The sequence below is a fragment of the Plectropomus leopardus genome, chromosome 5 (genome assembly GCF_008729295.1).
Source record: "Plectropomus leopardus isolate mb chromosome 5, YSFRI_Pleo_2.0, whole genome shotgun sequence".
NCBI lineage: Eukaryota > Metazoa > Chordata > Actinopteri > Perciformes > Serranidae > Plectropomus > Plectropomus leopardus.
This window is the reverse complement of record NC_056467.1, coordinates 21308602-21334553: the sequence shown is the minus strand read 5'-3', so window position 1 is coordinate 21334553 and position 25952 is coordinate 21308602. Positions and strand designations below refer to the sequence as shown.

Here is a 25952-nt window from a genome sequence, read left to right as displayed (position 1 = left end):
TTTTTTCTTTTTTGACAAATAACATTTCATTTTATAAATCTCACCCACCATTGGGATATGAAAGGGTCCAATGACAGTAGCTATAGCCATGCAAGGAGAGGAAGAGGTTTCTCCCATAATGGCCTGCACTTGAGCTGGTCTGGTACATGGTTCCTGTAAGGGTATAGATACCACTTCATTACCATTAGCCAAGGTCAGTGTAACTCTCACACCTCTGGCCGTTGAGCCACAGGCATCATAGAGCTTATAGCCCAGAGAGATGCCAGGCAGTAGGTCTGTACTGTTATTAATCTCCTCTATGGCAAAGAGCATAGCCTGGGCATACTGGAAACCTCTGAAATTCAAACTAGATACAGGAAGATATAGTTGGAATTTATCCATGAAATAGAAACAATAACAAAGTAAATGGAAGTTGGTGACTGTATTAATAAACACAACAGTGAATAATTATTTTTTGACTGTTATTAAGATTTTAAAAAATTGAATAGATTTCCACAGTATAATTTACCTGGTGCATTGCAGAGGAAGTGGTTTGTGCATGTAGGTGTCCTGTCTATCTTTCCAGCTGCTGTGGAAAGAGAAGATTCCTCCCAACATAATGTCCCCATCCTTGGATAGCTGGGGGTTCTCAGGATCCCCTCTCTGCCTGCACACCGGCTCCTCAGCCTGTGAGAAAGATGCCACCAGCAACAGTTGTAAGAGTGCCCAACCCTGTTCTGGCCAGCTCTGTGTGGCTGTCATACTGCCTAATAGAGCCAACAACTGGGTGGCATCCAATGTACCTAATGTATATTCAAAACTTGCACTGATACTTATACAATTTGAAACAGCATGTGAAATATTTTGGGACTTACAAGGTGGGGCGAGAAGGAAGGAGGTGCCCAAACTGAAAAAAAAAGTTTGGGGTCTTAGAACACATGGTTATCTGTATGAAATCTACCTCCAATTCCTGTGAAATCTTACCTAGATCTCTGTTTAAACATTTCACTGGCTCTGTCGGTCCCTGTTTCCCCTCTGATAATTCTTAAATTTGTTTTTGTCCATGCATATTTCAAAAAAGTTCTCGAAGACCATAGTAGTCTGATCACCAACTTAGGCAGTTAGTTGGTGTCTCTGAGTCAGCCCTGCAGAGATTCTCTTTCTTTCTTTATGATAGGAGTTTTCAGTTGACAACTATGCCTCCTGATCTGAAAATCTGTTTTGTGGTTTTCTCCAAGGTTCAGTCCTGAGCCCAATTCTGTTTGCCTTGCATATTATTCCCCTTACAGAGATAAGTCATTTAAAAGGTATTTTTTTATCATTGCTTTGCAGATGACATTCTGCTGTAAGTTTCATTTAAGCCTCAAAATTTAGAAAGATTGCCTCCACACATTGCTTTCTCCTTCCATGAGGTGACCTTTTTTTCTGAAATATATGGGGCACAGATGTGGCTTGCCATGTATGCCATAGCATGCCTGCAGCAGGGCACATTCATTGTAAACAACTGAAGATGCTACACTAATGACTGAAGTCACATTTGCTCACATGGGCACCGCACTATTTTTATGCAGTTGTTTAATACAGTTTGGCAAAGCCATTCCTTCTTTAAACATGACAGTGGTCTCTTTCATAAAGCCAAGCTGATAACAAGAGACTGGTATAAAAGAATTTGACCTAACCTGCATGTAGCTCTGATCCAAGCATATCCAAGCTCTGAGCCACGATAAATTAGGCAGTATCACCCAACATCAGTGCCCAATCTCATTATTACGCTTATGGATGAAGGGAGAAAATTCCTGCTGCCAAGTTTAGAAATCCTCCTCTTCAAAGGTGCTTATTATTGTCCATGGTTTTTGCACAAAATGAAACGGTGTAATGATCAGTCCTCCTAGGATTTCTTGGGCTGCTTTTGTCATTGTTGCACCCTGAAACACCTGATTTCACAGCAGCTTTTCTAAAAAAACAAAAACTATGGTTTAAGTTACAATATTTTTTTTTGTATGTGTTTGTCTATAATGACATGAATTTAAAAAAAAAATAAACATTTTGCATCAGAGCCAGTAAGATTTACCCATCAAATGTTAATGGGGCAACAGGGAGGTCCATGATGATGAAACAGGAATGGGATACCTGATTGTAAAGACAGTGATCAAAAGTATGAATAGGCTACATTACAGATGAGGAAGACGCCACTTTAGATTGGGCATCAGATGGGAGAAAGACCACCGTGTAGCTCCAACAGCTTCACCGCCAGGTGTGAGAGAGCCTGGTGTGCCTCCAACAGCTTGACAGTGGTTGGGATGTATAATTTGTGAAGTTAAAGAGCTCCAACATTTTCTCAATACAATAATCTGTTTCCATTGTTCTAAAGTGGTCTCTTAAATTTCGTTGTGCATTTGAAATTATTTGTGTCCTCACAATGACAGATGTCAAAGTGCACCTACTTCAGCTGTGGGAAAGGGCTCTTCTCGGGGTAAGCTGCAGGTGGGCCTCGTGCATTTACTTTTTATGGTGCTGCTCACACAGCAACAAAAAAGCTTGACTAAGTCATTGAACCCATTGCTAAATCTTGGGTAACATTAGCCGTATGGTACCACCAGATATCCCGGTCAGTGGTCACTGTGTGTGACAGGCACAGCAGTAGTCTCATAATAAACACAGGGGCTGAGCAGATCAAAATGCTGTGAGCACCTCCACTGAAAAAAAGTATATGACCTGCTTTGAATAGTCAAATTTGTGATAAAGTTGCAGTGATTGGACAAAACTGTAAGGACATGGACAGTTCACAGGGATTAGTGGAGTTTGAGTTAATTGCTGTGAAATAACGTGGAGGGACTGAATGTTTGGGTAACTACATTATTTTGGCCATGTCAGGTAGGCAATAGTGCTAATACACTGTTTCAGAGAAAAAAAGGAAAAGGGAGAAAAGGCAAAGACCATATGGTTGGGTCCTTTCTTCCATTTTGTTTTTTCATGTTTTAAAAATAAAATCACAAAAACTTTAATTCTATACCTGTATTTTATTCATTAAATGTGATTGAGTTAAAAGGCAAGATCATGTTCAATAAAAGTGTCATATGCCGGGCTCTAGGGCATAGTCTGACAAAGGCCTCAAGTTTTCCTGTAGAGATCTCAAGGGGATCGTGATGCAACAGCTCTGACATACTTTCTAGTATAACCTGAGAACATGTGGAGACAGGCTGGAGACCTCTAGAGGGAATTTGTTAGTTTGTTAGAGCACTTGTGAGAGGGAAAAGCCTGAGGTGTAAGTCGTGTCAAGCCTGAGGCATCTGCACTTCACCACATGTGTTCCCACTAAATCAGCCCCCAAAAGACATATCCTATGGAGAAATCTGAAGTGTTTCATTTAATTAACAAGCATCTCTACAAATACGCAAACAACAAATTCTTTTTTAATTAAATAGAGCCTAAGAGGCATATCAGCTGAATCTTAAACATCCATTTGGCTGACAAATAACAACACAAATTAAATATTACATGGCCCAATGCCTTGCCAATTCAAGTGTGTTAACATGTTTATTTTGATCAGCTGTCAAAAGTGAAACTTTAATTTCTCTTTCCAGAATTCCCTAAAAATGATGTGACATGTAGGGAAAAATTATAGAAAATTAAGTGTTTATGTGCAGATCACGTAACAGTAATTTATGGATGAGGATGATAATTGTGTAAGCACATTGTTTCACATTTACAGCTTTTAATAGTTATTAAGTTCAATCTTACTGGCCAGTCCAGATATATTTGAAAGAAAGGGCAAAAATAAGAAAAAATAAGCCCTCCAAATGTCAATTTACTGCCTGCGAAGTGCATCGACTGAGGTGTTGTGGGTGACAAAACTCATGTAGCGCAATCTTTTAATCCATGATGTACTTTGCAAAGAATGGATTGCACAAAGCAGCATCATATTTTCAGAAGAGGATGTCTATACTCTTTTTTACTTTAATGATTATTAAACAAGTTGTATTGTTTTACACAAGATGTACTGGTAGGTATGTTCATATTATATATACAGTATACAGCCCATACTGATTCCAAAGTCGTCAAATCCCACTGCTTGGTAAGTGATTTCAGGGTTACACCAATGGTCTAGAAGGCACCTCTTGCAGCAGTACCATCAGACAGTGTCAATATACAATGCGGCCAGACGGCAACTGTTGCAGCTGTACAATACACCGACAGTGTCATATGCTTGTGTTGCACAATGAAATAATAGTAAATAGTAGGTGTTTAACTGATTGTGTTTTATCTAATAATCAGAACCTGTACAATTCCCGTAAAAAGGAAAGTGTCTTTTTAGAAGACACAATGCATTTAACAGTCCTTAATTGACATGCTGCACCAGAACATCACCAGCAGACACAGGAAGATACCTTGTGCTATGTAGACATTAACAGTACTGACCAAGTGGCAATATTTGAGGAGTTTGGGTGAGAATGTGTTGATGTGTACCACAAAAGTGTTTTCATAAGTAAAATCATTTAAGACCGTCCCCTGTCCTACTGTGTTTTGGGGCCTAAGCCAAACATTATAGTGGATTTCAAATTGTTTTCAAACCTGTTTTCCACAAACTATACTTACGAAAAGGTACCACTTGTGCACAATGGCCCCTTTAAGAGTGTTATATTTTAATATAAATTGATTACTTTGGATAAGTTCTTTTTCCTTTTTTTCTAAACTGTTGGACAATTTGTTGATTACAATGCATCATATTTCATAAATTCTGCAAAGTAACTAGCAAATGCAGCTGTAAGTGAATAATAATTAAACACAATTGAACGGCAAGAACCAATCAACGCTGTCATATCGCTTATCGCTGATTGGTTAGTAAGAAGCCAGTGAGCCCTACCATTATTTAAGATTATAAAATGTCACATTCAAGTCTGCCTCGAACCCAACCTGGCTGGGTAGCTCTGCCCCATAAGCATCTGATGGTGGAAATGTTACAAGAAATAACAGGGAGGGTTTTCATGGGGCTCCTTTTGGCATTTGGGGCAGCAGATGAGGAAGCCCCTTTCTGTCAGATTCTGGGGAGTCCTGAGTTTCCTTTACTGTCGAAAGAAGGAGATGTCATGATCGGAGGAGCCTTTTCTATCCACAGCAAAATCATACAGCCTCAACTTTCCTCCACAGAGAAACCAACACGTCTCACATGTTCCAGGTAATATGAGCTTTGTATAAAAGTCCTTCCTCATGACATCTGTTAAAATTTATGCAAGTTTGCATTTTGCTCTTTTTCTCTCAGTGTCAACCTCCGGGAATTCCGCTTTGCCCAGACCATGATCTTTACAATTGACGAAATAAACAAAAGTGAATTTCCTCTTCCCAATGTGTCGATCGGATACCGTATTTATGACAACTGTGGCTCAACATTATCATCAATGCGTACAGTGATGGGCCTGATGAATGGTGATGAGTGGAGTGTGGGAAAAAGTTGCTCTGGTCAATCAGCTGTTCATGCTATTATTGGGGAGTCAGAATCCTCTTCAACCATTGTGCTGTCACGCACTACTGGGCCATTCAAAATACCAGTGGTAAGGGCGATGTCTGTGCGTATAAATGTGTATATCAAATGCAAACTCTTTTTATTTCTCTTCTTTCTTTCTGTACTCTCAGATAAGTCATTCAGCTACTTGTGAGTGTTTGAGTAGCAGGAAAGAGTATCCCTCTTTCTTCCGAACCATTGCAAGTGACCTCTATCAAAGCCGAGCCCTTGCCCAGCTGGTCAAGCACTTTGGCTGGACCTGGGTTGGGGCAGTCAACAGTGACAGCGATTATGGCAACAATGGCATGGCCATCTTCCTCGCTGCGGCCCAGGAGGAAGGAGTGTGTGTAGAGTATACAGAGAGATTTCACAGGGCAGACCCAAAAAAACTCATGAAAGTGGTAGAAGTGATCCGGAGGAGCACTGCCCGGGTCATTGTTGGTTTCCTGGCCCACGTGGAGATGAACAACCTTCTAGAGCAGTTGAGTCTACACAATATCACAGGCCTGCAGTTTGTCGGTGTGGAGGCCTGGATCACGGCTGATAGTCTTGTGACTCCCACCAGCTTCAGTGTGCTGGGAGGTTCACTTGGTTTTGCTGTGCAAAAGGCAAATATCAGTGGCCTGGATGATTTTTTGATCAAAGATTTCTGGGAGACAGAGTTTAAGTGCAAGAAGGAGAACAAGAATACAATAAAAGAGACAACACAGTGCAAAGAAAACCAGGATCTAATTGAGCTCAAAGATTATAATGATGATGTGACAGAGCTGAGATACTCCAGTAACATCTACAAAGCCATATATGCTGTGGCTCATTCTCTTCATAGCATCCTAAAGTGCTCTGAAAGTCAGGGGTGTGACAAGACTGTAAAGGTTACTCCCTGGCAGGTAAAAAGAACTGATATGAAAGTCACGTCTATCATGCATAAATGAGGCATTATTAAACTATAAATGCTTATGATTATGCATGGTATCTTATAACAGGTTTTATAGAGTATTATAAGTGGTGGACACAATGTATTATAAGTTCAGTAAGTGTGATGCCTTATATCTCCAATCCAAAGTGACAACAGAGTAACTCTTTAGAAACAAAAATCAGAACAGTCACAGTTTAATCCATTGGTCAGGAAAAGTCACAAATAGATTGCACAGATTTTGGTCCCTAAAAGGTTATTCTCTGTTTTTTTTTTTTTGTTGTTTTTTTTAAGTTTTTTTAACTTGCATTTACTCAGTGCAGGTTTGCTGAGCTCACATGCTCACCTTGCAACATCCTCTGATTCACATCTGTCCTGAGAGATTGCCCAATATTACCCCCATTTTATACCACTGGTCACTGTGTTTGGTTCCATTGTCTGTTTTAATTAAAACGCGAAGCTGTGTGTTTTGGAAAGTAAATACTTAACATAGTTTTGAGAATCACTGTGATTTTTTTGTTTGCCTTACACTTTAAATGCAGCCAGGAAATACTGCTCAAAATCCTCATAATTGTGTTATAGTATCATTTGATTGCTAATGAGCTTATACAGTGCTGTTATTATACTTATAGCTCACAGAGTCCTTTCATACTGTATTGTCGTCATGTATAAGACACTATTCCATTTCAGCAACCTAGAATTGATAATCTGTTATCATCAATGGAGCAGTTATCTGTGTTTTTATAACTGGCTAAAGTTATGGTATTTGCAATGCGCTGTGTAACACAGAAATCAGATTTGTCTTCCATGCACTTTGGTCTGGGTGCTGTACTTCTATTACATTATGTCCACCACATGTAAAATTTTTTAAACCTCTCATAAGTTGTCATTCATGATTCTAAACATTTACAGAGAGTTTTTATAAAGCCTTTTATAAGCTTCATAATGTGTTATGGATGGCCTTAAAACGCTTTATAGACTTGATCTTCATTAAAAGGTGAACTGGTTGCTTAAGTATTTGTTATTTAGCTTGGTTCATTTATAAATCTAAATATTTTTTGTCTGTAGGTAGTGGAGTCTTTGAAGCAGGTGAATTTTACCATTAAGAACGGGGACCAGGTGTGGTTTGACAGTACTGGAGCAGCTGTGGCTCGTTATGAGGTGGTGAACTGGCAGCTTGGATCGGACGGCTCAATCCAGTTTAAACCTGTCGGCTATTATGATGCCTCGCTACCTCCTGGACAGAAGTTTGTACTCAAGACTGAAGCTATAATGTGGCCTGGAGAAAAGACAGAGGCAAATATCATAACTGATGGCACAATTCACATTTATGTTATGTGTGACCTGCAGTTTGACAATAATTTGTCTTAGATTATTTTTTAAACTTAACATCTGTCTTTTTTGTCATTTTGATTCAGTTGCCTGTTTCAGTGTGCAGTAACAGCTGTCATCCAGGAACGTATAAAGTCCATCAGAAAGGAAAGCCTGTCTGCTGCTATGACTGTTTACCATGTGCGGAGGGAGAAATCAGCAACACCACAGGTATATGTTCTACATACCTGACGTTGTTTGCTTGCCACACTCTATGTATCATGTTAAAGGTCATTATAGTACGGTCTCTTATAAATGTTTTCAGGATATAACGGAATAAATCCCAATAAAAGTGATAATATTTCTATTCCAGATTCAAATGACTGCAGGAAGTGTCCTGAAGAATATTGGTCCAATCAAAACAGAGACGCATGTGTACTGAAAAATGTTGAGTTCCTTTACTTTACTGAGGTTATGGGTATTATACTTGTATTTTTCACTTTGTTTGGTGTGATCCTAACTTTAACTGTGGCCACCGTGTTAATGATCTATAAGGACACTCCCTTGGTGAGGGCCAACAACTCTGAGCTGAGCTTCCTGCTGCTCTTCTCCTTGACTCTGTGTTTCCTGTGTTCTCTGACCTTCATCGGCCGGCCCTCTGAGTGGTCCTGCATGCTGCGACACACAGCCTTTGGCATCACATTTGTCCTCTGTATCTCATGTGTTTTAGGGAAAACTATAGTGGTGTTAATGGCCTTCAGGGCGACACTTCCAGGCAGTAATGTGATGAAATGGTTTGGGCCTGCACAGCAGAGGCTCAGTGTTCTGGGTTTCACTTTCATTCAGGTTCTTATTTGTATACTTTGGCTGACAATCAACCCTCCGTTTCCCTTCAAAAATATGAAACACTATAAAGAGAAGATTATTCTCGAGTGTGCTTTAGGATCACCTGTAGGATTCTGGGTTGTATTAGGATACATAGGACTCTTAGCTGTGTTATGTTTTGTACTTGCTTTTTTGGCGAGAAAGCTGCCTAATAATTTCAATGAAGCTAAATTCATCACTTTCAGCATGCTGATATTCTGTGCAGTCTGGATAGCATTTATCCCGGCATATGCCAGCTCTCCTGGGAAGTTCACTGTAGCTGTGGAAATATTTGCTATTTTAGTCTCCAGTTATGGGCTACTTCTCTGTATATTTGCACCAAAATGCTTCATTATTATACTCAAACCTGAACTGAATACAAAGAAACATCTGATGGGAAAAACATTATCCGATTAAATCTCAATATCAGATGAAAGGACATGACAGCCTTTTTTTATTTTATGGCCTGTGGCTTTGATGTAAATTTGAAGTGGCCCTAGAACTTTGTCTTTTAAATTTAAGTAATGAATCTTACATTTCTAGTAATACAATTAAAAACACAAAAAATAAGTAAGTTTTATTTCATATAAATCATTTAAAAATACATTTTAAAGCTATTCATGAGCTCCTGTCTCTTAATTTCACTTCGCAGGGGCCGTCGCATCAGGGCCTGCACAGTAGAGACTCGGTGTCTACTCTTCATGACCTCACCTTGTACACTGGTGTCAAACAAGCATAATTTGCACATTCATTAAATTATCAAAGAACATGCCGCAAACGATTTTGTCATCATAAAAATACTTGAAAGATATTTAAACTAGACACTAACCCAGGGATGCTCAACTTGCTTAGCTCGGGGGGCACTTTTGCAAATTGACAGAATGCCAGGGGTCAGTTAATAAACAAACATTATAAATATAATACATGAATTGCTTACTTTCAACCATTTGATGTTTGCTGACCTCACTTAACTGTGCCAAAATGCAAGTCCAGTTGCAGCAGCCCTGCACAGGTTAGTTTTAGAATTTAAAGATATTGAAGAATTACCCCAGATCTCTGTCAAGGGATCTTCTGATGGGCTTTTTTTTCAATGCTTGGCCGTAGGTATCACTGCGCTAACCTCTCCCACACAGACTTATCCGTCTTCAGTTCCCCAAAATATACACAGAGGCTAATGAAATAACGACCTCAATCCCAATTTTATTCATGGAAGTGTCATTGCAAACCAGGCTTTCTCTTTCATGAGTGTTCTGCTCACACTCAACCAGTTACAAACATGCACACCTTGAATCCAGCAGTGCACAGCTGCACTGGAGCACTTTCGCCTTGCTCAAGGGCACATCAGTGGTCTGTGGATTGAACCTGCATCCAAAAGTTACAAGCAAGCATAAGATATATCATAAAATATACAATATAAAATATATAGATCACATTTTCATGGTTTCATTCCAACATAGCAGGGCCAGACTTGGGACTGTAGTAGTACACACAAGAAAAAAAAAATGTTGGTTGGATGAAAAATCGAGAGAAAATGTTCTTCTTAGATCTTAGCATTAGTATGGAAAAATGTATAATTGTTCATACTTAGACTGGGATAATTTAGATCAAGCTCATCAAGCTAAGCTCTGCTTTATCAAAAATACAGCAGTGTAAGCTGTATTTCAGGGAGTCTAGTACATCTGAGAGCTAAATTAGATTCAGATGTACTTAGGCTCAGTTGTTACCTGGGTTGTCCTCTATTTAGTGTATACGTATGCAACTCAATCAAATAAGACTTTTAATATGATACAGTTATTTAGAGTGCTGCACTAGGTTTAGCCCCAATTAACAATTTCCCTTTCAACAGTATTTGCAGAACTATTACATTGATAAAAAACGATTGTGGTTATGATAAATGAATTATGGTTATATTATTATTAGGGTTAAGCAACTAAAACACTTAATTGGGTTTTGGGAAGCATTGAGGATATGGAAAATTTAAAAAAAAAAAAAGTGAATGTTATTTGCAAGTCTGTAACAGAATCCAAACTCCAGTAACTTATTTTAAATACTATGTAATTAATGTAATACCTTACATTTTGGTTCCCATATTTATCTGAATAAGAATCATTTTACGTTTTCGTTTTTCCAGATCTTTTCCTGATTATTGAGTTTGATGCCAGATTTTCTTTTTTTTTCCCAACTTAACAGCTGCAAACAAAAAAGCCTCTCAAGGTTCTATATAAACCCCTTGATACCCTCAGTTTGCAACTAAAATGTTTCAGTGCTGTTTCTTCCCCCTCATAACATGTTCCTACAATTTTATTTTCCACTCACAGTGATAATGACGAAATGATCACAGAGTAAACCATCTCAAATTAAGAATAGCAAAGCGATGTGACATCATCATTTAGTAATTTGATGAGAGGATCTCTATCATCATCATCTGCTGTAGAGTATAAAGCTCTGCCCCTGGAAGAAGACATGTTTTGGCTTGGGATAGAAGAATTCATCACATAGTACAGGTTTGTGTGTGCATGTATGTGCTTGTTTGTATACAAGATGTCTGCCTGTGTCTATGTAATGTTACTGTTTGTGTTTTTTGTGGGAGTCTATGGAGCAGAGGAAGACACTGTGCTCTGTGAGATGCTGGGGAGCCCAGAGTTTCCTCTGTTATCTCGGGAAGGAGATATCACTATTGGTGGAGCTTTCTCCATCCATAGCAAAATATCACAGCCTCCGCTCTCCTTCACAGATACTCCAGAACCTATCAAATGCTCCAGGTACATTCTCATTTGTTTTTTAATCAATGAAAAGCAACATGAAGTAAAAATGTTAATGAGGACTGTTCTGATTTCAGGATCAATTTCAGAGAATTTCGTTTTGCCCAAACAATGATTTTTGCCATCCAGGAGATCAATAATAGTAACTCCCTGCTGCCTAATATCTCAGTTGGTTACAAGATATTTGACAGCTGTGTTTCAACACTACCTTCAACGCGTGCAGTGATGGGTCTGATGAATGGGCAGGAAAGGACTTTGGGAAAAACCTGCTCCAGACAGTCATCTGTTCATGCCATCATTGGAGCCTCTGAGTCCTCTTCTACTATTGTGATGCTACAAATATCAGGGATTTTCCGAATACCAGTGGTAAATATTTCTAATATTTGTTTTCACATGTTGACTGATTTTGCCATGTTCCTTTTAACAAAAGGTTTGGAGTGATGCGGAACAGTCTAATGATCAACTTACTATATAGTAACCATCAACAAAGACTGAATTCTGATGAGGAGTATTATGGCCAAGGTTAGGGTTTAAGGTTTCTAGGGTTTGCACAAATGCAAACTGGATCATAAGTGAGATGAAGGGCCAAATTATCTTTTGCCTATGTTTTGTGCCTTAACCATTTAAAACAAATTGGCCTGATTTCTTTCAATAACATATGCAGAGGGCAATGAGAAGTGAATGAAGAAACTGCACAAAAATTACCAAGAAATTCATAAAAAGTACAAGAAAACTACCTGAAAATTTGTAAAATAAAATAAAATAAAATAAAATAAAACAAGGGGATGACCTAGAAAAGGTGCCTAAAAATTGTAATAATTCAGTAACATCATTTTAAATGTGTAATTTTGATAATTATAAATGCCAGGTTGCTCACTGCCTTTTCCCACATTTTTGAAAAAAATCAAACTGATATGCTCAGGTTTCAAAGGTTTAAATACTTGTGAAAGGCATCGAAAAGCAGCCAAGGAAAACTGATGTGACTCCAAGTTTCAGAGGGTTAATACTCAATTTCTGTAAATATTCTTTGGTTCCCCTCATTTTCTTCTAGATCAGCCACTTTGCCACTTGTGCTTGTCTGAGTAACATAAATGAGTACCCCTCCTTCTTCAGAACCATCCCCAGTGACCACTATCAGAGCAGAGCCCTGGCAAAACTGGTAAAGCACTTTGGCTGGACATGGGTCGGAGCAGTTAGAAGCGACAATGATTATGGTAACAACGGTATGGCAACATTTATCACAGCTGCAAACCAGGAGGGGGTCTGTATAGAGTACTCAGAGGCCATCTCAAGAACTGACCCCAGAGAGCACATTGCCAGGGTGGTCAGAGTCATCAAAAGTGGCAATGCGAAGATTTTAGTTGCCTTCCTAGCTCAGGGTGAGATGAACATTCTGCTTGAGGAAGCTCTGAAGCAGAACTTGACTGGGCTGCAGTGGGTGGGCAGTGAGTCCTGGATTACAGCAGGTCATTTGGCCATAAAGAGGTACTCAGGAATCCTGGCAGGGTCTCTGGGCTTCACCATCAGAAAAACAAAGATTGCAGGCCTGCAAGAGTTTCTTTTGCAGGTTCACCCAAGTCAAGACCCCAAAAATAATCTCCTGAGAGAGTTCTGGGAAGCTGCATTTGGTTGCAGTTTCCAACCCAGTCTTCATGGTCAGACCCAGTGCTCTGGCTCTGAGAGACTAGGGGACATCAATAATCCTTTCACCGATGTGTCAGAGCTCAGGATATCTAACAATGTGTATAAGGCTGTGTATGCTGTGGCTCATAGTCTACATAACATGCTAAAGTGTGGGCAAAGTGATGAAGCGGGAAATTCAATGTGTATCTGGAGAGATGATTTGGAGCCAAAACAGGTTAGAATCTGCCATCATGAATTATGTATATAGTTTCAATAAAAATTCCCTTTTATTCACAAGTGTTCTCTGTTGATAGGTTGTGAAACACCTCCGAGATGTAAATTTTACTCTTCAGTCAGGCGAAAGAGTGTATTTTGATGAAAATGGAGACCCTGCAGCGACTTACGAGCTGGTGAACTGGCAGAGAAACCAAGCGGGAGACACTGTGTTTGTGGCTGTAGGGAGCTATGACGCCTCACTACCTACAGGAAAACAGTTTACCATGAATGGAGTAAACATAACATGGGCTGCCGAATCCTCCAAGGTATCAAAGGTGTTAAGTATGAAAAAGTCACTGTGAAGGTTTTATATTCAAAGTGTTTTCTGAGCCATGTACGTCATGAAAAAGAGCTCCATTCTGCTTTGTTCAGGAGGTCATGTCAGCATTTTATTACATATATGGCAGAATATTACATGACATACCAAGAGCCAGTCTGCTTCTATAAATTGATGCTTAAGATCAAGATATAAATCTTCAACTAGAGTTTTTAGAGACCCTACAAAAAGAACCTAAAGTTAATTAAATAAAACCAAATAAAGTCTGAATTACAGATGCAACAAATTATGATCAACTGATGAGTTGTGGAATTGTTTCAGAGGCCACAGTCAATCTGCAGTGAGAGTTGTCTGCCAGGTTTCCGGCAGGCTGTGATTAAAGGCAAACCCATCTGCTGTTTCTCCTGCATCGCCTGTGCTGCTGGAGAGATCAGCAACTCCAGCAGTGAGTTTATCTGTAATTTATTGTGAAATATTTGTACAAAATCAAAATGACCATTTATACATCAGTTATTCATGCTGTTTTTGAATTTGTGAAGGAAACTTCTTGTTCACCTCTGGTGAATGATGAATCCCAAAATGGCAAACACTGTTGATTAATTAGAGTAAATGGGGGCAAGCTTAACAATAGCAAAACTATATAAAAACATCTGGTTCACAACTTATGCGATATAATCAAAGACTGGGACTAAAAGTGAAATGTATATTTGCTTTTATTCCCATTCAGAAAGGTCTGATGGCAACCGTTTGGAAAGAACTGAGCATATGACTGAATAAGCAAGACTTGTATTATACTGTACAAATTGTGTTCAAATTTGTAGTTTTGTAGTTCTCCAATTAATTACTCCAATTAATCAATAATGTATGCCCTTTTTGGAATCTTTGTTAACAGAGATCATGATGTTTTCAAAGTTACACAGTAGGAATGAGTTATACATAAACAGTCATTTGGTGGGTGAGGTGTTCCTTTAAATAGAGCCAGTGCTTATTTTCCGTAAATAATTTACGCTCTGCTCTCATAACTTGTAGCTTACAGCATGACAACATTTTAGCATATCATGTTTTCCATTCAGATTCTGCCGAATGTGCAAGATGTCCACTGGAGTACTGGTCGAATGAAGATCACAGCCAGTGTGTACCAAAGGTGATTGAGTTCCTTTCTTATGGAGAAACCATGGGCGCCCTCCTCAGTGCTTTTTCATTGTTTGGAGCAACTTTAACACTACTGGTGGCATGTGTCTTCTTTCGTTTTCGCCACACACCTCTAGTCAAAGCCAGTAACTCTGAGCTGAGCTTCCTGCTGCTCTTCTCCTTGACTCTTTGTTTCCTGTGTTCTCTGACCTTTATCGGCCGGCCCTCTGAGTGGTCCTGCATGCTGCGGCACACTGCTTTTGGCATAACCTTTGCCTTGTGCATGTCTTGTATTTTGGCCAAAACCATAGCAGTAGTGATTGCCTTTAAGGCTAAAAGGCCTGCAAACACAGTTCGTCAGTGTTCTGTCCCGCTTCAGAGGACAAGTGTTCTCAGCTGTACATCACTGCAGCTGATAGTTTGTGTGCTGTGGTTAACTCTTGCCCCACCATTCCCCTACAAAAATACAGCTTATGCCACTGAAAGGATTATTCTAGAGTGTGATTTAGGTTCACCAGTAGGATTCTGGGCTGTGCTGGGATATATAGGACTCCTGGCTGTGCTATGCTTCATTCTTGCTTTTCTGGCGCGAAAGCTGCCTGATAATTTCAACGAAGCTAAATTCATCACTTTCAGCATGCTTATATTCTGTGCAGTGTGGGTCACTTTTATCCCAGCATATGTCAGCTCTCCAGGGAAGTTCACTGTAGCTGTTGAGATATTTGCTATTCTGGCCTCCAGCTTTGGCTTGCTCTTCTGTATATTTGCTCCAAAATGTTATATTTTACTGCTAAAACCAGAGAGAAATACTAAAAAGGATATGATGGGGAGGAGCTTATCAAGTCACCATAAATGAGTGTATTGAAAAGTTATAACAATTTATTAAAGGCTATGGATTGAATATGACCTTAAAAGCCACGAGCAGAGAATGGTCCAATAAAGACTTGTTGTGTCTCTGTTGTCAGTTTAGCAATATGCAAATTACTTGCTTGTTCATATGTAGTCCTTTGATTAATGTAAACAGTGCACCTATTTATTGCACAAAGGGACTGGCCATGATTGCAGTTTTTAAATACAAATTCAGTGCATTGCTTTCCCTGAATCTAAGTTATTAATTCATTATTATCAAGTGTATTAAAGGTCCAGTGTGGAGGGTTTGGTGACATGTATTGACAGACATGGTATATAATATTCTAATACCAAATAACTATGTTTTCCTTAGTGTATAATCACCTAAAAAATAAGAACCATTGTGTCTTTCGTGCAGTTTGCCATGTTGTTCAACAATAGCCCAGAACAGACAAACCAAACACTGGCTTTAGATAGAGACATATTTCACATTTTCTTCTTGGGCACCATATTTCTTCTACATGCTTGGCACATGGGAGAAGTTTCAAATCTGCAACCTCAAAAGTAGATACCACAAAATCCTACACACCTTCAAATAAAGGTAAAATAATATATTGCATTATATTAATAATGTAGTACAGTTAAAGGGGAAACACAGACACATGCAAAACATCAAAATCTGTCTGTCTAAGATGCTGTTTAACTTTGGATATTTTCAGCAGAATTGTTTGGAAAATTTGTTTTAGCTTCCCTGGGGGGATGGGATAGTTCTGCTAATTTCAGAGCAAAAAATTATCTCCCCTTTTTGTTGACTCATTGTCTTAAATGTGTGTGTTTTTATTATTTAGCTGGAAATTAAAATTCAAAACTGAAAAAGAATATTCAGTCTACAACAACAGCTCAGATATCAGGAGACAGGTCTGTGAAAATATCATTGTAAGAAATTGGTTATGATAAAAACAAGGAGGACATATGTAGTAGGCCCTCTAATAGGCCCATCCATCTGTCAGTCACACCACCAGTGCTGCCATTGGTGGACAGAAATAATTCACACAGGTAGTACACAGGGGCCCTATGGCTGTGTGATAGTTAGAGGAAGACCCCTATAAAATGCTCAGAGTTGAGCGGTTTGATCTTTGGGCCTTGGTTGGTAAATGCTGAGGTGACCAACGATGCTGCTGATAGCAGATCTGCTGCTTCTTTCCCTCCTGGTTGTCAGAGGAGGGAAGCCAGACTGTCAGACTTATGGGACAAAAGAGCAGTCCCAGTTTTCTAAGGAGGGAGACATCAACATTGGAGGAATTTTCTCCTTTCATCAGAACCCAGTCAGTGTCAACCCAGATCTCCAGGTCAACCCGGGAACAATCCAGTGTGAGGGGTAAGAGAGGGATGGAAAAAAAATATATAAATGTAAATGTTATTACATGATGTGTTGTGTAAACACTTTTGTGTTTCACATGTTTTACTTCTCACAATTCGGTCCTTGTTTCTTCAGACTGGACCCAGGAGAGCTTCAGTATGCATACACTATGATATTTGCCATAGAGGAGATCAACAACAGCTCAGAATTGCTACCAGGAGTGACACTGGGTTACAGGATCTTTGACTCCTGCCCCAGTATCCCTCTTTCCATCAGGGCATCGCTAAACCTGATGAATAGGTATGAGAGCGGGAAGGGCAGCTGTAACAAACTCTCAAATGTGCATGCTGTCATAGGGGAAACCACATCCACCTCTACAATAGGTATTGCACGCACCATGGGACCTTTCCATATACCTGTGGTGAGTGTGGGGGGCGTGCATCTGCGCACATTAACTGTCATGAATTTGTGCTTTTGAATGAGAAGTAATATGTAAGAATGTTTTTATTTTGAATGTGAAGACTGAGAAAAAGCTATTTCTGTGTTTTACTTGCAGATCAGTCATTCAGCCACTTGTGCATGTCTTAGCAACAGAAGAGACTATCCCTCTTTCTTCCGAACCATACCAAGTGACATTTACCAGAGCAAAGCCTTAGCAAAGCTTGTGAAACACTTTGGCTGGACCTGGGTCGGGGCTATCAGAACTAATAGTGACTATGGGAATGGTGGCATGGCTACTTTTCTCGAAGCGGCAGAAAAAGAAGGTGTATGTGTTGAGTACTCAGTGGCTATTTACAGAACTGATCCCAGAAAGTGGTTCTTAGAGGTGGTGGACATTATAAAGAAATCCACTTCAAAGGTTATAGTGGCATTTGCTGATGGCACAGACCTTGACATACTCATTAAAGAGCTGCATGCTCAGAATGTGACAGGCCTGCAGTGGGTGGGCAGTGAGGGCTGGATAACTTATCGCTATATCGCCTCTACAGTAAACTACGCTGTTGTCCAGGGTGCAGTTGGCTTCGCAGCACTTAATGCTCACATCCCGGGACTGCAGGAGTTCCTGGCTTACAGCAGGCCCTCCACCACACCAGGAGATCAGGGACTGGTGGAGTTGTGGGAGATGGTGTTCGGCTGCACCCTTTCTCCCCAAGCAGAGACTCAAGCTGAGGGTTCTGTCACAGCCTGCACTGGGAAGGAGTCTCTGTGGGACACAAACACACGCTTCACAGATGTTTCAGATGCCAGTTTGTTAAATAATGTTTACAAGGCCACATATGCTGCTGCTCATGCATTGCACATGCTGTATACGTGCAAAGAGGGACAGGGGCCTTTTGAGAACAATACATGTGCTGACAGGGAAAATGTCCAACCATGGCAGGTAAAAACAAAATGCTGTGCCGAAATCAAAATATCTGTATATATTAATGATCATGTTGTTAATTAACAATATCATTACATTCCTGCAGGTGCTGCATTACCTAACCCAGGTCAATTTCACTACCAAGATTGGTGAAAATGTGTTCTTTGATGAGTGGGGAGACCCTGTGGCACGTTATGCGCTCGTGAACTGGCAGATGGATGAGACAGGTTACATTGTCTTTGAGACCATTGGTTACTACGATGCCTCCCAGCCTGAAGGTCAGCAGTTTGAGATGAAAGTAGGTGTGGGAGCCATCTGGGCAGGCGAGAATCGTGAAGTAAGTAAATGTAGACGGCCTGTCCTAATGAGCTCTGTTGATTTTTATATATCATGTAGTAACATTTTTTCCTTTTTATTGTGAGTAATAAATAATTAGTATGTGAGTAAAAGTAGCCAAAAGCAATTTGAGTCTGGAAGTTATAATGAATATATTTTTAATGTTGTCACTGTGATGCAGGTGCCAAGGTCTGTTTGCAGTGAGAGCTGTTTGCCAGGGACCCGCCGGGCTTTCGTCAAGGGCAAGCCTATCTGCTGTTTTGATTGCATCACCTGTGCTGACGGGGAGTTCAGCAACAGTACAAGTGAGACAGCAGGATTCCTGGCCTTTACTCTTGCACTCATCATGTTTCTGTTGGGCAAAATCACAGCCAGCACTTTACTGGTCTATTTGAAGATGTGTGTGCTGTACAGCCTAAACATATTTATGCTTCCAGATGCTGTGAAATGTGACAAGTGCCTTCCTGAGTACAAGTCCAACGAAGAGAGGAATAACTGTGACTTGAAAGCTATTGAGTTCCTCACCTTCAGGGAATTGATGGGTATACTATTGGTCACTTTTTCGGTCTTTGGTGCCTGCCTCTCGACGACTATAGCCCTGATTTTTTTCCACTACAGGCATACTCCTATTGTCAGGGCCAACAACTCCGAGCTGAGCTTCCTGCTGCTCTTCTCCTTGACTCTTTGTTTCCTGTGTTCTCTGACCTTCATCGGCCGGCCCTCTGAGTGGTCCTGCATGCTGCGACACACAGCATTTGGCATCACCTTTGTCCTCTGTATCTCATGTGTTCTGGGGAAAACTATAGTGGTGTTAATGGCCTTCAGGGCGACACTTCCAGGCAGTACTGTCATGAAATGGTTTGGGCCTGGCACAGCAGAGGCTCAGTGTTCTGGGTTTCACTCTAGTGCAGGTTGTAATTTGCATACTTTGGCTAACAAAAAACCCTCCCTTTCCCTTCAAAAATATGAACCACTATAAAGAAAAGATTATTCTAGAGTGTGCCCTTGGGTCTCCTGTCGGGTTCTGGGCTGTGTTAGGGTACATAGGACTCTTAGCTGTGTTATGTTTTGTACTTGCTTTTTTGGCAAGAAAGCTGCCTGATAATTTCAATGAGGCTAAATTCATCACTTTCAGCATGCTGATATTCTGTGCAGTCTGGATCACATTTATCCCAGCATATGCCAGCTCTCCTGGGAAGTTCACTGTGGCTGTGGAGATATTTGCTATTCTGGCCTCCAGTTATGGAATGTTGTTTTGCATTTTTTTGCCAAAGTGCTATATAATTTTACTAAAGCCTGAGAATAATACAAGGAAACATTTAATGGGTAAAGTGAACCCAAGAGCCCTTTAATTTATTTGTTTAATAAGAGCAGTAAAAGGATTTTTTTTCTTTCTGTCATTTGTTATTTTATAGATATACGCTTAAAATGAAGTAATCTTGAGGAAAAATAAACTCTGAGGTCACACTAAATCTATGAAAAAAAGGGCTTTTTTTCAAGCTTGTGTTTATATTTTTATCACTGTATATATGTGTTGGCAACATAAGGAACAAACTTAAAGACATAAAATCTTATACTTTACATTTCAACAATGTGTATCAACAGAACAGAAATAAAGTGAAAACACTGCATCAAATCAAATGTGCACTCTTGCTGTGGTGTGTGTGTGTGTATATATATATATATATATATATATATATATATATATATATATATATTATATGTGTGTGTGTGTGTATATATATAAAGACATATAAATATAAATATATAGAAAAGATATACATTTTTTTTTTTCTTCAGTAAACTACATAATAACAAGGAAATGTTGTGCAGAACACAATACAGAGACTATATCAACATATTAGGACAATGCAATTGAAACGGTTAGGGCCTTGTCTGCCACTCTCATTTGTCTTCATTGTTTCCCAAGCCTCTCCTTGAGTACCATGTTGCCTGCAGATCTCTCACTGCTGCAACACAGCCAAATTAAATGATCAGCTGATGGTCAGCTGTGTTGCAGGACAAGTGGGACTCAAGCAGAGGTTTGGGCAACACTGATATAGAGCCTTCAGTTGCATCTAAGATAAAGTTTATTAAGTATTAAAACTCCTCTGCTAATTATTCTCAACCAGACTGGTTATAGATGAGTGGGTTTCTGTTTGCCTTAAATCATATAGATGTGTTTATGTGTGTCACTTCTCCACCTTACTTATCAACGGCTTAAATCAGCCACCACAATGGTGAATATACAGTACATTGATGGGGATTGTGGCAGTGTTTACAAAGAGAACCACATCTGACAGTTGCAAAGCTTCTTGAGTTAGGTATTGTGTTAAAACTTATTTAAATCACAGAGCGCAAGCGATCCAAATGAATACTTGTCTGTCTAAAGAAGCCAGTTGAAGCCTACAACAGCATGTGCTGTACAGTTCTTTCTTCTTTCTATATCCAAATAAGTATAGGCTGATTAGTTAGGCCCACTCTTACATTAAAAGTTGAAAAGACTCATGCAGGAGAAAAAAAAGTATAAATTTCACCTCACCTGTAATATAAAAATGAGAAATCTTTTATACAGAAAAACTGTATTAACTAATATTTGATGACATGCGTCCTTGTTTGATGAAAAAAGAGAGAAATATTTGCAGTATTTGAAATATGGTAGGCCCAAATTTTGTTTGGGCAACGCCTTTCTCTCTCTCCCCCTCTTATTTGATGGTTTGTTGTTGGGGGTTTTTTTGTTGTTGTTTTTCTTTTTAAATCATCTTTAATGATGCTCCAAAATATATAAATACCAGTGCAAGCTTTTCATTTTCATTAGGGTAGATGTGATGTCAACCAGTGATTTAACTCTTAGACATTATGACGCCCACACAGAGGTGGCCAGAGCAGGGTTGGGCACTCTTACAGCTGTTGTTGGCGGCAAGTTTCTCTCAAGCTGAGGAGTTGGTGTGCAGGCGGAGAGGAGATCCTGAGAACCCTCATTTATTTAAGAATGGGGACATTACTTTGGGGGGAATCTTCTCGTTTCACAGCAGCTGGAAAGAAAGAAAGGAATCCTACATGGCCAAACACTTCCACTGTCACTGCAATGCATCAGGTAAAAATTATAAATCTGTTTAGATTTCAATAGTCCTTCTTGTATGTATATATACCATTAAATGTTTTTATGTACTATGCATTTGTATGTTTGTTTGAAGGACAAATTGGTTAATCCCGCATCTGCATCTAGTTTGAATTTCAGAGGTTTCCAATATGCCCAAGCTATGCGCTTTGCTGTAGAGGAGATTAATAACAGTACAGACCTACTGCCTGGCATCTCTCTGGGCTACAAGATCTATGATGTCTGTGGCTCAATTGCCAGAGGTGTGAGGTTACACTGACCTTTGACTAACGGTAATGAAGTGTTATCTAAACCTTCCCAGGAACCATGTACCAGACCTGCTCAAGTGCAGGCCATTATGGGAGAAACCTCTTCCTCTCCTTGCATGGCTATAGCTACTGTCATTGGACCCTTTCATATCCCAATGGTGGGTAATTTGGTAAAAATGAAATTAAATTTTTGTCAAAAAAAAAAAATTGTAGTTCTTCCGGTAATGCATCACAATGTGGTTTAATTACTTCAGCTTTACTTCTGTTTTATTGGCCATATATATCCTTTATACTTCTAATCTTTTTTTTTTTTCTTTTAGATAGCCACTTTGCTACTTGTGCTTGTCTCAGTGATAAAACCAAAATACCCATCCTTCCTCAGGACAATACCCAGTGACTACTACCAGAGCAGAGCCCTGGCCCAGTTGGTCAAGCACTTTGGCTGGACTTGGGTTGGAGCGATTAGAACAAATGATGATTATGGAAATAATGGCATGGCCACATTCACAGAAACTGCCCAGCAGCTGGGAATCTGTCTTGAATACTCTGTGTCTTTCTTTAGAACAGATCCACCAGACAAAATAAGAAAGATAATTGACATTATCAAGGCTTCCACTCTAAGGTGATTGTCGCACTTCCTCTCCCCATGGATATGGATGTACTAATACATGAATTGTCTCACCACAATTTGACTGGATTACCAGTGGGTAGGAAGTGAGGCTGGATCTTCTGATTCCCAAACTGCAGCCATGGATAAGCATCATATTCTGGATGGTGCCATAGGCCTGTCCATCCCCAAAGCACATGTCAGTGGCATGAGAGAGTTCATTTTGGATGTGAAGCCACTTAATTCATCTAGTAATAAACTGTTTACAGAGTTTTGGGAGACATTATTTGGCTGCAAGTTCAAGCAGTCAAAGTCATCAACAGTGAATCAGAGAGATTGCACTGGACATGAAGATCTGACTGGAGTGCAAAACAGCTTCACTGATATGTCGCTCATGCCTATCTTTAACAATGTCTATAAAGGAGTGTATGCTGTGGCCCATGCTCTTCATAGTATTCTCAGCTGTAATAAAACATGTAACAACAGGGTGCAGCTAGATCCATATACGGTGAGTTCATGAAAACTTCACTTATAGTTTTTACGTTTAGTCACATTGACAAACTGTTTTATTTGATGCTTTATGTTTTGAATGTATTGTTGCTGTCTGTCTATCATGGTGTTGTGCAATGATTGAGAGCAATGCCAGATAATATCAATATCAATGCATATCTTCATAGATTACAACACATAAAAAAGATTCGTTTCAAAAAACAAAGGAAGGAGATGAAGTTTACTTTAATGAAAATGGAGACCCTGCAGCAAAGTATGAAATAATAAACTGGCAGCCAACAGAAAATGGCATTGTTGACTTTGTCACAGTTGGTCTTTATGATGCATCTTTACTACTGACAAACAGCTGAATCTGCAAAATAAGTCTTTAATTTGGGCAAAAAACTCACAACAGGTAGGCCACCATGTAATTTTTGATTACAGTCTGATTTGAATTGTCATATTTCAGTTATGGTAAATTATTATTCATTGATGCTCAAACATGAATTCAGTTTTGAGACTTTAAAGACAAAATCTTGTCAAAGTGAATGCCTATACATTTTGAACTTGTTTTTGTTCTTGCAGGTGCCTGTGTCAGTTTGCAGTGAGAAGTGTCCTCCAGGAACTCGCAAGGTTCTCCAGAAAGGAAAGCCTGTCTGCTGCTATGACTGTATAAGATGTGCAGAGGGAGAAATAAGCAACATTACAGGTAATGTAAATTAAATGCAAGACTAAAAGGTTTTAAAAAATGCAATTAAACAAACTACATTTGTAATTTGTTTGAAGTATTGAGGGATTATAAATAAAGGCTAATATAAAAAAAAAAAACGTCTAACATAGAATATTTTGGACACGTATTGATACAAATCATAGGTTGAGTCATTAAAAATGGATCGAAAGGGTCAGATCACTCAAATTGTAAAACAGCTTACAGTATATCGTTCTTCAGCGTAGTTTCTGAGCATGCACACAATTTTGACATCTCTCTCTGATCCTACTATGAATGCACTAAGATTGAAAAAGATCCTATTTGATTGAAACAGCACTGTGCATAATTGTTTTGATAAATACACAAGCATGACATTTTTATGTGCAAATTAACAAATAAATTAAATGAATAAAACTAGTGGATGACTCTTCTTTAACTATATGTTGTTTCATAATATAACCCTAATCCCAACCCCTAACTGATCATAAATAAAAATCATAAATAATAGTGCAATGGATATGGCTATTTATTAGAAGACAATCATGTAGTGTCTGTCCTTTATGCATAGAGAAAGTATCTAATATGGACAAAAACAAAGACAAATATACTAAGCAAGCCTAATACCTGCTTTAAAATCACTTTTCAGATTCTATCACATGTGTGCAATGTCACCCTGAGTTCTGGTCAAATCAGAGAAGAGATGCCTGTGTAAAGAGGAGGCAGAGTTTCTGTCTTATGAAGAGATTATGGGAGCACTGCTCACTGCTGCATCATTATTTGGAACATGCATCACTGCTGTTGTGGCCTTCATTTTCTTCAGATACAGGAGAACTCCTATTGTCAGGGCCAACAACTCTGAGCTGAGCTTCCTGCTGCTCTTCTCCTTGACTCTGTGTTTCCTGTGTTCTCTGACCTTCATCGGTCGGCCCTCTGAGTGGTCCTGCATGCTGCTGCGACACACAGCTTTCGGCATCACCTTTGTTCTCTGTATCTCATGTGTTCTGGGGAAAAACTATAGTGGTGTTAATGGCCTTCAGGGCCACTGTGCCAGGTAGTAATGTGATGAAATGGTTTGGGCCTGCACAGCAGAAACTCAGTGTTCTGGGTTTCACTCTAATACAAGTTATCATATGCATCCTCTGGTTGACAATCTCTCCCTCCTTTTCCATTCAAGAATTTAAGGACTTCAAGAACAAAATTATCTTAGAGTGCGCTCTGGGCTCAGCTGTAGGCTTTTGGGCTGTACTTGGGTACATAGGACTTCTGGCAATGTTGTTTTTCATACTTGCTTTTCTGGCTCGGAAACTGCCTGATAATTTCAATGAAGCCAAATTTATCACCTTCAGCATGCTGATATTCTGTGCAGTATGGATCACCTTTATCCCAGCGTATGTCAGCTCTCCTGGGAAGTTCAGTGTTGCTGTGGAAATATTTGCTATTCTGGCCTCAAGCTTTGGACTGCTCATTTGTATTTTTTTCCCAAAATGTTACATTATCTTACTGAAACCAGGAAGAATACAAAAAAGAATATGATGGGAAAGGGGGAACACCAAAATCATTCTGAAAATGTAAAAACATTATGATAGCAAAGGCATTCGTGTTATCATCTTTTTTCATAGGACTCTTTGTTGTGTTATTTTTCTACTTGCTTTTTTGGCACAAAAAAGCTGCCTATAAATTTCAGTCAAGCTAAATTTATCACTTTCAGCATACTACTTTATTTATTGCAGTCAGATCATGTATATCCCCACAATGTCAAATGGGACAGTTCACTGTAGCTGTTATATATTTGCTATTCTGGCCTTAGTTAACTGATATGATGCTTTTTAATGTTATTTAGGTCCTGAGGACAATACAAGAAACATTTAATTGGTAAAGGGAACCAAGATCAATTTAATGATTATTTGTTTAATGAAGAGCAGGAACTGATTTGTTTTTTTTTTGTCTTTTTATTTACTTGGTCTGTTTTTTTAGTTTATAGATATATGCTTAAAACAGAAGTATTCAATGAGGAAACGTGAGTCTGATCACAATAATATCTAGAAAAAAGGTCCTTTTTGAGGTTTTGTAAACCTTACAAAAACTTGTGTTTATAACTGATGAAGATGCACCTGGTGTTAGAAAGTTAGATCTCATATAAGTTTGTTACCTCTTAAGTCTGAAATTTCTGATACAAAAAAAGTTTTCTGTAAACACGGAAGCGTCTCAAGAAATGTGTGTCCATCAAAAAACAT

General features: G+C 39.2%; 4 protein-coding genes and 1 pseudogene across 4 annotated transcripts in view; 4 read left to right on the top strand and 1 right to left on the bottom strand.

The window, feature by feature from the left end:
* Window positions 1-741, bottom strand: part of LOC121943445 (extracellular calcium-sensing receptor-like) — a 47047-nt gene extending 46306 nt beyond the window's left edge. The window contains exons 1-2 of the mRNA XM_042486966.1: window positions 509-741; window positions 49-346 (exon numbers count right to left, since the gene is read on the bottom strand). Coding sequence (XP_042342900.1) covers window positions 49-346; window positions 509-741 — 531 coding nt within the window. The remainder of the gene's footprint in view (window positions 1-48; window positions 347-508) is intronic.
* Window positions 742-5015: 4274 nt separating this feature from the next.
* LOC121943065 (extracellular calcium-sensing receptor-like) lies at window positions 5016-8984 on the top strand. Its single transcript, XM_042486442.1, has 6 exons — window positions 5016-5155; window positions 5240-5528; window positions 5611-6366; window positions 7461-7688; window positions 7811-7934; window positions 8077-8984. The coding sequence occupies exons 1-6, from the start codon at window positions 5067-5069 to the stop codon at window positions 8982-8984; spliced, it is 2394 nt and encodes a 797-aa protein (XP_042342376.1). The 5' UTR covers window positions 5016-5066.
* A 2124-nt stretch (window positions 8985-11108) lies between these two features.
* LOC121943444 (extracellular calcium-sensing receptor-like) lies at window positions 11109-15492 on the top strand. The gene is made up of 6 exons (XM_042486965.1): window positions 11109-11329; window positions 11407-11695; window positions 12381-13187; window positions 13267-13494; window positions 13827-13950; window positions 14579-15492. Exons 1-6 carry the CDS (start codon window positions 11109-11111, stop codon window positions 15490-15492), a joined length of 2583 nt encoding a protein of 860 aa, XP_042342899.1.
* Window positions 15493-16717: 1225 nt separating this feature from the next.
* LOC121943062 (extracellular calcium-sensing receptor-like) lies at window positions 16718-19896 on the top strand. The gene is given in 7 exon segments (XM_042486439.1): window positions 16718-16863; window positions 16981-17266; window positions 17402-18226; window positions 18315-18545; window positions 18726-18849; window positions 18982-19412; window positions 19414-19896. Coding segments are annotated over 6 exon segments (2346 nt in total). The 5' UTR covers window positions 16718-16863; window positions 16981-17014.
* A 1546-nt stretch (window positions 19897-21442) lies between these two features.
* LOC121943442 lies at window positions 21443-25301 on the top strand (annotated as a pseudogene).
* The last annotated feature ends 651 nt before the right edge of the window (window positions 25302-25952 follow it).